The sequence below is a fragment of the Gobius niger genome, assembly GCF_951799975.1.
Source record: "Gobius niger genome assembly, chromosome: 10".
NCBI classification, from domain to species: Eukaryota; Metazoa; Chordata; class Actinopteri; order Gobiiformes; family Gobiidae; genus Gobius; species Gobius niger.
Genome location: NC_136861.1, coordinates 3006458 through 3018292, shown reverse-complemented (window position 1 = coordinate 3018292; position 11835 = coordinate 3006458). Strand labels below are relative to the sequence as shown.

General features: G+C 41.5%; 1 protein-coding gene across 1 annotated transcript in view; it reads left to right on the top strand.

Moving 5' to 3' along the window:
- Positions 1-322: 322 nt before the first annotated feature.
- Positions 323-11835, top strand: part of LOC306969153 (scavenger receptor cysteine-rich type 1 protein M160-like) — a gene marked incomplete at both ends in the record, with an annotated part of 136075 nt that continues 124562 nt past the window's right edge. The window contains 7 exons of the mRNA XM_079564753.1: positions 323-368; positions 3625-3654; positions 5169-5221; positions 5312-5495; positions 7540-7748; positions 7847-7908; positions 9749-9866. Of these exons, the coding sequence (XP_079420879.1) occupies positions 323-368; positions 3625-3654; positions 5169-5221; positions 5312-5495; positions 7540-7748; positions 7847-7908; positions 9749-9866 (702 nt within the window). The remainder of the gene's footprint in view (positions 369-3624; positions 3655-5168; positions 5222-5311; positions 5496-7539; positions 7749-7846; positions 7909-9748; positions 9867-11835) is intronic.

Here is an 11835-nt window from a genome sequence, read left to right as displayed (position 1 = left end):
ACTATGTTGTTGTTGGACACTAGGGGGCGACATGCACTTTTGTTTGGCCTGCACTCCACCAATAACTTTAAAGAAGAAGAAAAACAGCTGTTGGTGATGTCACTTCCTCTTCCCCTGGGGGAGGACGGTTCTCATTCACTAACTTACAGCTTCAATGTGCAGATCGACTTTAACACAGTTTGACAAAGCCCTGTTGACTCAGCGAGCGTTTGGGTTCAAGTTCCTGATTTCTAACCCTGAGCCTCCACTTCAGCTCAACACAAACACAAACAGCACAGACGAGCTTCAGGACGTGTGGAACAGGAAGCTCAGCCTTTGAAGCATGTCTCTCCTCGTCCTCATCATGGCCTGGTCCCTCTGCAGCCGCGGTGAGTGCTTTAGTAACACATGGACTCACTGTGGTCAATGTCACAGGATTCAAAGCTTTAAAACCAAAGATCACAAGCAGATGTTTTACTGCAGCTCATGAGGTTTTACTGCAGCTCATGAGGTTTTACTGCAGCTCATGACGTTTTACTGCAGCTCATGAGGTTTTACTGCAGCTCATGGGGTTTTACTGCAGCTCATGAGGTTTTACTGCAGCTCATGAGTTTTTACTGCAGCTCATGGGGTTTTACTGCAGCTCATGAGGTTTTACTGCAGCTCATGACTTTTTACTGCAGCTCATGACTTTTTACTGCAGCTCATGACTTTTTACTGCAGCTCATGACTTTTTACTGCAGCTCATGAGTTTTTACTGCAGCTCATGACGTTTTACTGCAGCTCATGACTTTTTACTGCAGCTCATGACTTTTTACTGCAGCTCATGACTTTTTACTGCAGCTCATGACTTTTTACTGCAGCTCATGACTTTTTACTGCAGCTCATGACTTTTTACTGCAGCTCATGAGTTTTTACTGCAGCTCATGACTTTTTACTGCAGCTCATGACTTTTTACTGCAGCTCATGACTTTTTACTGCAGCTCATGAGTTCTAACTAAAAACAAAACAACCAGGGAAGCAACATAATCCGTGTACCTTTCGATCATTAGTTATTCCGTTTCAAAATAAAATCAGAAAAACAACATTTCCATTTGTTTTTTTGTTTTTTTCCCTTTCTAAACTTGAATTAGAAAAATAAATCTTGTATACGTCAATGTCAATGTGTTTGTTTTGGTTCTAGTTGTTTTAAATTCCCTCCAAAATTATGACGTTACTATTATTTCGTATTATTATATTTTTCGACACCGGAAGTGAGGAGAGACCTCAGCTCAGAGCCGCTCCTACACTTGTTTGGAAAGTTTTATGCAGATACTTTTTAAAAATGGGGCAACACATGCAGAGATCAGAGATGCTTTATATTAAAAGGAGGGAATGGTTGCTCAGAAATATCCGTGAGGAGATTCTGCTTGGAAAACAACTTTAAAAAGCTGGGCAGACACTGAGCGTCTCTGTCGTGCAGTGGACAGGGGGCTGTGAGCCACAAAGAGCTGCTCACGACGAACGTACGAGTGAAAATCGCACGGTCACAAGGTTTTCAAACATGTTTGATGTTTTTTGCGAGTGGTGCGGTCCTGGCCCTGTGGCAGCGACACTGAAGCCGGCGGAAAGCAGCGCGAACACGGGGAAATGCAGCTGCAGGCGCCGGGAGGAGAGGACACACGCGTTATCAGTCCCGTCGCCAGACGTCAGTCTTAAGGGGGGCAAATGAAATCCACGGGGGGCACATTTACTATTAAATACATATTTTTCACATGGTATTTACGTAGCCCTGGCGCACACTGACCATTACATTAAACATAATCAACAGCAAATATGACCAGACCAACTACAGCTGCAACATGAGTCCTCGTGGCGGAAACGTCAGTACAGTTGCAGGTGCGTTTCTCCGAGCTGAACGACATCAACACATCCTTCAACTCAAACTTGAACTTATGAGAGTGAGGTCCTTTTCAAAAGCAGCTGAATGAGCTGGGCCTTGTGTTTGTGCAGAATACTGCGCCGATGCAACGAAAACACGTTTCTGAGTGTGGAAAACGACCGGACTCTGGGGCTGTAGAACGAGCGCCTGTACCCCCACACCCCCACACCCCCACACCACCGTTTTTGGACCATGAATATGGCTCGGTCAGTGCTGTGGCCGCGTCCACTTTTCAGTCTCTCTCAGCCTTCACTAAAGCTCCAGTGTCTGAGTGTAATACGCACACTTCGAACGCGGGGTCTTTTCGATAGTAAAATACACACGAGCACCTGCCTCTCACGAGCCGGGACGGGAAATGAGCATAGAGGCGACATCGTGGACTCTCAGAGCAGAGGATGATCGTTAATGCTCCGCTATCATACCAGCTATATTTTATTTTGTGCCCAGACAACACGGGAGCCGTGCGCAATTACGCACGAGCGCAGTTTAGAGGGAACCGTGCCAGAGAAAGAGAGAGAGGGATGAAATGCCTCGGTGTCAGGAGAGGAAATAGTTACTTGTTGTGGAGTTTGGGCTGGTCTCTAATCAGGCAGAAAGCGCAAAAGTAACAGTGATACGTAGCCTGTCTTTGGCAGAGGGACAGTTTGTGAATGCACGACGGGAAAGGGTTTTAGAGCGCGGCTCTGGGGAGACAGAGAGAGAGAGCTCCCGAACGCTCCTGGCACCAGCTCTCCCGGGCCATGGGAGAGAAAAAGGCGTGTGGAGTCTGTGACTGACGAGACAGGAGCCCCGACTCTCACATCTTCCACCTGTTCGCTCAGCTCCGCTCTTGGCCGCCTCCGAAGCGACATCACCGCCCACTGCCTCCTCCTCCGCCCCGGTCACCTCGGCTGCTGCAGCTCCACGAGGAGCTCAAAGTGAGCAGCAACGAGTTTGAGAAATAAAAGTCCTAATGACATAATAAACAACGGTTACAGAGGAGATCGCGTTGAAGCTCGACCTCTTTTGCCTAAGTTTGTTTTTGTTTCCCTCTTGCGCGAGGCAGAGAGAGGCAGAGAAAAAGTTACTCATCATTTCCAGTAGCAAATCAAACCGAAGCAGTGGTGAACCAAATAACGGAAGTTGTTTTAGCAGTGTTTGTTTCCACTGCATAGCAAAGAAATGGGTCAATATTTTATTTAGAATTTTTTGCCTTTCCAATTTAATTTAGAAAATGGAAATACAATAAAACAACCACATATTTAGTTTTTCTGATTTTATTTTGAAACGGAATAACTAATGATCGAAAGGTACACGGATTCAACATGATCCGTTTCTTTTAAGCAATGATTATAATAGCATAATATTTATAGTGTTGGGGAGAAAACTGTGAATTTATATTTAGTTACTGAATACGGAATATTGTAACGTGTTACATTGTCTAATCAGAGTCGTATATACTGAATACTTTGAATACTTTTATAATACTTGATTGTCGGTATATTTATGTTTAAACATGTGTAACTGACTGAAGCTGATGATGGACAGAGTCTGATGTGACTGAACATCTCGCTCATGTTTTTGAACATCGTCTTTAGGAGAAAATAATGGACATTAGTTTATGTTCGAACAGAGACACGAACCTGTGAGGACACGTCAGTGTTGAGACGCGAGCGGCCATTTTAAAACGGCTCTGTGTCATGTGACCCACGGCAGCCAATGGTGACACGACTCTTCTGTTTCAGGAGCCACGGCTCAGAAGGAGAACTCGACAGGTAAATACAGCACTCGCTAACAGGGGCGTCGGACTGGGGGGGTAAAGGGTGCTGAGTACCCGGGGCCCAGAGCAGGGGAGGGGCCTCAGAATGCTGCACAAGCGTTCTGTATTGTACTTTCTAAGTTTCCTCATTATTGATACTATAAGAACTGAACAACCGGCTGAAATACAGTGGTTTCTACACAGAAGTTTGCACAAACAATAATGATGATAATATCTCAGGCCCTGAAACTCCCCTTTAAACATGAGCCACATGGTTCAGACACACACGTGTTCAGCCACACGCGTGTTCAGCACCAGCTTCAGCTCAGCACTGACTCTGATCAGGTGGACTCTGTGATGTAATGACTCAGAGCTCTGGCCTCGCTCTCATGTGCTTTTATTTAACTGTTCTAGCGGAGCTGAGAGGAAACTTTCTGTCATAAACGACACTTAAACATGAGGCGAGTCCTGCCTCTGCCTGAGCTGAGTCAGAGTCAGAGTCAGAGTCAGAGTCAGAGTCAGAGTCAGAGTCAGAGTCAGAGTCAGAGACAGAGACAGAGACAGAGCTCCTTCTCTCTCGTTTTAACCTCTAAAGTTTCTCTTTCCTCATGTTTATTATAATTGAGCCTCAGGCCAACACAGGGACAAAGCCACAGGTCGTGCACGCTATTTTCACCGAATTAATGACGCTAATTAGCCGCGCGCACTTGGATTCTCACATTTTAAATGAGCAGCTTTGGAGACGAGTCAACCTGGTTCTAGTGAAAGGTGGAGCTCGAGCCATTTAGTCGATTCCAACGTAACTTTATAGAACAATTTACTGAAAATACACTTAAAGGTAGAGACTTCAAATATGGTGAGACTAAATCTGACTGAAGCCTTGAGTTTTGTGTTCAGGCCTGTGGCCACAGAGACATCATAGTTTCATCATTTTGTGTAAAACAGCATTTTAAAGCCTATTTTAAAGTGACACATGTGTTATTCTCAGCACAAACATCCCATGTCCTGGTGTAACCCTCCTGTTTAATGAGATCTGCTAATTGGCCCAATGAAAGTAGAATATTCCCCCTAATCTAAATATCTGTCACTACAGGATTAAAGGTTGTTCAGTTTCTGTAACTGAGGCCAAATCAGATGCAATTACAAGTCAAACACTGACTTGAAACAAACAAACAAACAAACAAACAAACAAACAAACAAACAAACAAACAAACAAACAAACAAACAAACAAACAAACAAACAAACAAACCATGACCTCAGTACACATTGTATTGGATGTGTTTGTGTTTGAAGCACTTTTTTGGCCGACGCATTTTTCACTTAGTTAATGTATATATAATAAAGTTATAATAGAAAATAAATGAACTGCGCTGTCAAACCACTAAACCACTGTTATCACTGTTATGTGGTCAAAGAACATAGAATATGAAACGTGAATTTCATATGGGGGGGGGGGGGGGTTTGTACCCAGGGCCCAAACTGTGGTGCTTCGCCTCTGCTCACTAACCACTGTGCCACTGTTGTTTCAGAGCCGTGGCTGAGGTTGGTCGATGGGAACAGTCGGTGTCAGGGGCGGCTGCAGGTGCAGGGGGCGGGGCTGCAGCTGCAGGGGGCGGGGCTGCAGGGGGCGGGGCAGGGCTGGACTGACGTGAGTCCTCAGTTCTTCCCTCAGGTGTTTGGACACAGGGCGTGTTTGGAGCTGGACTGTGGTCCTGCTCTGAGTCTGGAGAGAAAATCAGTTTCTTTCAGATCCAGCGTTTTCCTGGATTTTCGCCGCTGCGTCCACTCTTCCCTGAGCGACTGTTTCGACTCCGTCACTCGTCGCTCTGACCACAGTCTGGAGCTCAACTGTTCAGGTGAGTCTGAAACACCACCATCATAAACAATCCTGCTCTAATCATCTAATCATGCTGTTCTCAGTCATGGAAGAACGACTCAAACTGTTTCAATGAAAGAACACACACAGGACTTTACTGCAGTAAAAGTATAAAAGTACTTTCAAAAGTAAAGGCAGATCTCTTTCCATAATTGGAATCCGGACTTTGAGTAAGGACCTTCAACAGGGACAGGGGCACAAGCTGGGTGTGGGGCTGAGGGGAGGGAGGGGCTGAGGGGAGGGAGGGGCGGGGCCCTTTATCGCAGAGAGCGGCTTTAATGATTCTTTTTTCCATCATTTTTTTTGTTGGGTATTCAACTCATTTTTGTCCATTTTTTGTCACATTTTTTTCATTTTTTTCCCCTTTTTTTTTCTTTTTTTTTCTTTTTTTGTCATTTTTTTGTCCATTTTTGGTCACATTTTTTATTTTTTTTAAATGTTAATTTTTGGTCATTTTTTTGTCATTTTTAAAAAAAATAAATAACATTTTTTGTCATTTTTTTGTAAATTTTTTGTCAAATTTTTTGTCAATTTTTTGTCATTTTTGTCATTTTTGTCATTTTTTGTCATTTTTTGTCATTTTTTGTCATTTTTTTGTCATTTTTTGTCATTTTTTTGTCATTTTTTTTGTCATTTTTATAATTTTTTGCCAATTTTTGACACATTTTTGATGACAAAAATTTGATACAAAAAAATTGACAAAAAATGACAAAAAATGTATTTAAAAAAATTAACGAAAAGACAAAAATGTGACAAAAAATTACAAAAAATTGATTAAAAAAATTTACGAAAAAATGACACAAATTTGATAAAAATGTGACAAAAAATGACAAAAAAAATGACAAAAAGTTACAAAAATGAGTTGAATACCCAACAAAAAAATGATGTAAAAAAATGTGATGACGTGAGGAAAAAGATCCTCTCGGTTCAGGCGGGAGTTAAGAGGTTAAATAAACAAACAGGAAAATACAGAGGTGCATATGCTAATGTAGCTTCAAAACCCAGAACATAAAAATGAGAAAAATAAAGATACATTCACCTTGAAATCAGAAACGCACGGAAAAACAAAGGTAAAAGGGATTTCAGGATGTTTGACATAGGGCCTCATTTCCTCGTTATCCAGAGTGTTGCTGATTTCTGGAGATATTTTTTTTTGTAATTCATGCAGTTCTTCTGTTTGAAGAGTTTCGTGGCGCTAGGCTAATGCTAGGCTAGTGCATGTCTATGGTATCAGCTAGCCTGCATTAAAAACAGTGTGACACACAGTATAACACCAGACTAACCATATACACGTCTGTGTCCATAGAATCATTTAAAATACCTTATATCTGAGCAGCATCAGCTTCGTGGTTGTATGAGCTACGCGGCGGCGGAATGATCTGAGAGAAAATAGTCCCTCAAAATGCGATCATTCATGTGATGCAGGTCAGTTATATTCCAAACAGACATTTACATGGTTAGTCTGGTGTTATACTGTGGAGCGGGTCACACTGTTTTTAATGCAGGCTAGCTGATACCATAGACATGCACTAGCCTAGCGCCACGAAACTCCTCAAACATAAGAACTGCATGAATTACAAAAAAAAACATCTCCTGGGCCCTATGTCAAAAATCCTGAATTATCCCTTTAGACTGTGACCTCATCTTCATACACAGACTCGGTGCGGCTGGTCGGGGGGCGGAGCCTGTGTTCAGGATCTCTGCAGATCCAGGACCAGTCCTTGGGCCAGTCCTGGGCCGGGGTCTGTGAGGGGGTCTTGGACCGTCGCGGGGCAGAGGTGCTGTGCAGGGAGCTGGGCTGTGGGGCTCCTCTCCTCCAGGGGGCGCTCTCTCCTCTGGGGCAGACGTTCCACTGTGAGGGCAACGAGTCTAAGCTGATGGACTGTAACCGGACCAGGACCGGCCCAGAGACCTGCCCCACTCTCAGCCTCACCTGTGCAGGTAAAGGGCGGGGCCAGAGGCGGGGCCTGTAAGGGGCGGGGCTCACCTGTGTTTGTGTCCAGACCCGCTGAGGCTGGTGGGAGGGGCCAGTCGCTGTAACGGGACAGTGGAGGCGGAGCTCAGCGGACAGTGGAGACCTGTGGTGCCCTATGACCGCTGGGACCTGGAGGCGGCGGCCATTTTGTGTCGGGGCCTGGACTGTGGCTCTGCTGTTTCCACAGAACAGAGACGAGGGTCTGACAGGAGGAAAGTGTGGGGCGTCACCACCGACTGTGTGAAGAAGAGCTCTGCTGTGAGAGACTGTTTCCTCGGGGGGGACTCAGGTGTTTCAAGCCTCCTGGTGGTTTGTTCAGGTACTGCACATTTAAACCTGAATCTCTTCTTCTCCAGAGCTGCTCAAAATGTGACCTCAGTGACGATTCTGCACCTCCAACACTGAGCATCATGGATCAGTGATTTAAACAGAAATGTGTGGAAGTTCTTCTTCTTCAGAGGATCATCTGCTCCTCAACAGGAAGGATCTCAGTGTTCCAGAAGCACACGCTCAGTCCCAGGGCTGAGCGTGTGGGGGAGCTGAGAGACAAGATTGCCCCCCAAAACGCGATTTCTTTGCTTATTTCCTATTTATTTAACCCCTTAACTCCCGCCTGAACCGAGCACATTTTCTCCAGTTTGGCTTTACCCCAATCCAAAAGCCTCTGGAAAAAAGGTGAGAAAATAGCGACAAAACTGAGACGGAAACAAGGATGGCAATGTGACAAAAAAGTGAGAAAACTTTGACAAAAAATCACAAAAAATCACAAAAAATAAATAAAAATATGAAAAAAAAATGAAAAGAAACACACAAAAAATCACCAAAAATGACGAAAATGTGACAAAAAATGACCAAAAAAAAATGACAAAAAAAAATGACAAAAAAAATGACAAAAATCACAAAAAAAGCACAAAAAAGCACAAAAAATCACAAAAAAATCACAAAAAAATCACAAAAAATCACACAAAAATGACAAAAAAATAAAAGAAATAATAAAAAATAAATAAAAAAAATGACAAAAAAAATAAAAATACAAAAAATGTGACAAAAAATGACAAAAAAAAATCACAAATAAATGACAAAAATCACAAAAAATCACAAAAAATCACAAAAAATCACAAAAACAAATCACAAAAAAATCACAAAAATGACAAAAAAATGACAAAAAAATAAAAAATGTGACAAAAAATGTGACAAAAAATGTGACAAAAAATGTGACAAAAAATGTGACAAAAAATGTGACAAAAAATGACAAAAAAATGACAAAAAATCACACAAAAAATCACAAAAAAATCACAAAAAATCACACACAAAAATCACACAAAAATGACAAAAAAATAAAAGAAATAATAAAAAATAAATTAAAAAAATGACAAAAAATGACTAAAAAATCACAAAAAATCACAAAAAATCACAAAAAAATCACAAAAAAATCACAAAAATTACAAAAAAATGGCAAAACCAAAAAAAAAAATACAAATGTGACAAAAAATGACAAAAAAAAATGACCAAAAAAATGACAAATTTTTTAAAAAAAAAATCACAAAAAAAATCACAAAAAATCACAAAAAAATCACAAAAAATCACACAAAAATGACAAAAAAAAATAAAAGAAATAATAAAAAATAAATTAAAAAAATGACAAAAAAATGACAAAAAAAATGACAAAAATCACAAAAAATCACAAAAACAAATCACATAGAAATAAAAAAAATCACAAAAAAATCACAAAAAATGACAAAAAAATAAAAATGAAAACAAATGACAAAATCACTAAAAATGACAAAAAATTACTAAAAAAGACAAAAAAAATATGACAAAAAAATCACAAAAATCACAAAAAAATCACAAAAAAAATTACAAAAAAATGACCAAAAAAAATGACATTAAATTTCCAAAAATGAGTTGAATAGCCCCCTCAAAAAAAAAAGGGGAAAAAAAATCTGATGACGTGAGGAAAAAGATCCATTTAGTTTTGTGGATCTTCGCTTTCAAATGAGGCGTTACACTGGCCTACAGGATTTGGGTAAAGCTGAACTGGAGAAAACGCTCCCGGTTCAGGCAGGAGTAAAGACGTTAATATTGCTTCTAATGCATAGACGATCCACCAGGGGGTGCTGTAGCGCCCTCAGCACCCTGGGTTCCCACAGCCTTGCTCAGTCCGGGTCCTTCGTCCTCTCCTCTGACCTTCACCAGTTGATCCAAGTCCACGTCTCAGCCTGATCCTGTTTAAAGTGTTTCATGTGCTGTCGTTCCAGGCCACCAGGGGGCGTGACAGGACACGGAGAGCCGGGAGACGCAGAGCCCGCCCTGAAGAAGAAGAAGAAGAAGAAGAACGAACGCTCTGACGTCGTTTTGGACCAGATGTGTTCATGCGTATCAGAAATGTCAGATATTCGTTTTTCAAATTAACAAATCTATGCGTGAAAACAGTTACCGTGGTTACCGTGTCATTGCTCCACTTCCTGGTCCAACGGAGCTTTAAGGTCAGCTCAAGGTCAGCTCACACGTAAAGTGCATCAATACATGACTCTAAGTCGTGGAGAGTCTTGCCGGGAGATTCCAGTAGGTTTTATTTCTCTGTTTATTGTAGGCACCCGTCTTTTTGGCAGCGTTTTAGGGGGGGGGGGATTCTGAGCTACATGTCACTCATAGGTCCGACCTGCCGCCATTCAACAAACGCTGGTGTACGACCAAATAACTTAATACCCAAAGTAAACCAAGCATTAAACAAAACGATAAACAAAGTGCTAAACACATAACGTTTGGGTTGTTGAATATTAGATCAATCTCTGCAAAGTCCCTTTTAGTTAAAGACTTAATTTGACCTTCTCGCCCTGACTGAAACATGGCTTCAGCAGGACGACTATGTTAGGCTTAATGAATCTACCCCTCCCAGTTATGTCCATGTTCAAGCAGCTGGAACCACTGGCCGAGGTGGTGGGGTCGCAGCGATATCACACTCTAATCTTGTTCTAAATCCCAAAAAACACATAAAGTTTAATTCATTTGAAAGTCTAACGCTGTCTCTCACCTGTTCCAAATTGAAACATCAAAAAGCTTTACTACTTGCAATTATTTATCGACCTCCGGGCCCCGACTCAGACTTCTTAGCACAATTTTCAGAGTTTTTAGCCAGTAAAGTGTTGGATTGGAATAAAATGATAATAGTGGGTGATTTTAACATCCACGTGGATAATAAGAGTGACAGTCTGAGGCATTAGATGGGGTCGGCTTATTGGACATTATATTTGCCTGGATTCACCTGAACTTTTAATTGTCATATTTATTGCTCTGTTTTATTGCCTTAATGTTCGGTGCAGCCGTGAGGCGACTTCTGTTGTGATATTGGGCTATACAAAACCATTGAACTTAAACTTTAACTTTAACTTGAAATGACATTTATTAAAATTACAATTATGAACTTTATCTTAAATCCAAAATCGATTCTTATTTAGGGGAAAATGTGCCCAACTTTTGACACAAACAATCAAATAATCCGTCAATGATTCTAATGAGGACGTCCAAGGATCCAAAGGTTCACTGTCGTTCAGTCTGTAGAAATGTAGTGGAAAGTTGAACCGAGGACATTTTCTCCAGTTTGGCTTTACCCAAATCCCAAAGTTTCTTAGAAAAGTGTAAAAGTAGCTACAAAAACAAACAGTACTTTTATGGCGGAAAGTCTTTTGACTGGACAACATCACGCTCATGTTTTTGAATATCGTCTGCACTTTTGGACGCCTTTATGAGATAATAATGGACATTAGTTTATGTGCAAACAGAGAAGACAATAAACTGTGAAACAGTTTTGTGGATTCTCCCAGTAGGACTGAGGTAAAAACTAAGACAAACAAACCTTTGGCCTGTGACCATCATGGACAGTTCTGTTTCCACCACCTCAGTTTAAACTATCGGCTCTTTACCATGTTGTGACGTCACATGAACACAGCTGACTTACTGCTGTTTCATATCGAGCTACATTTGTGAACAGAAAGTAATAACACAAATGTCTGCAAACCTTTTTATTGCTCATAATACAAACACGACGTAATGCCAGAGCTTATCACATGCTTTGACTGCATAAATGGACTAAAGTACATGTCTGTATTAGTAAGAGTAGATCATTAACGTAGATCGGGGGGAGGGGGGGCGGGGCGTTTGTTTGAGTAAGAAGCAGGAAAGGAGGGGGTGTTTGTCGCACACACACTATTCAAAAAGTCACATTTCTCATTTGCCTCAGGATCGTCTCCAACACCTTTGAAGCAGTTCTTGTTTTGAGCTGAAAAAACACAGACGAGCTGTTCAGGAAGAGTGAAACAGGAAGCTCTGAAGTGCTGAAAGTGGC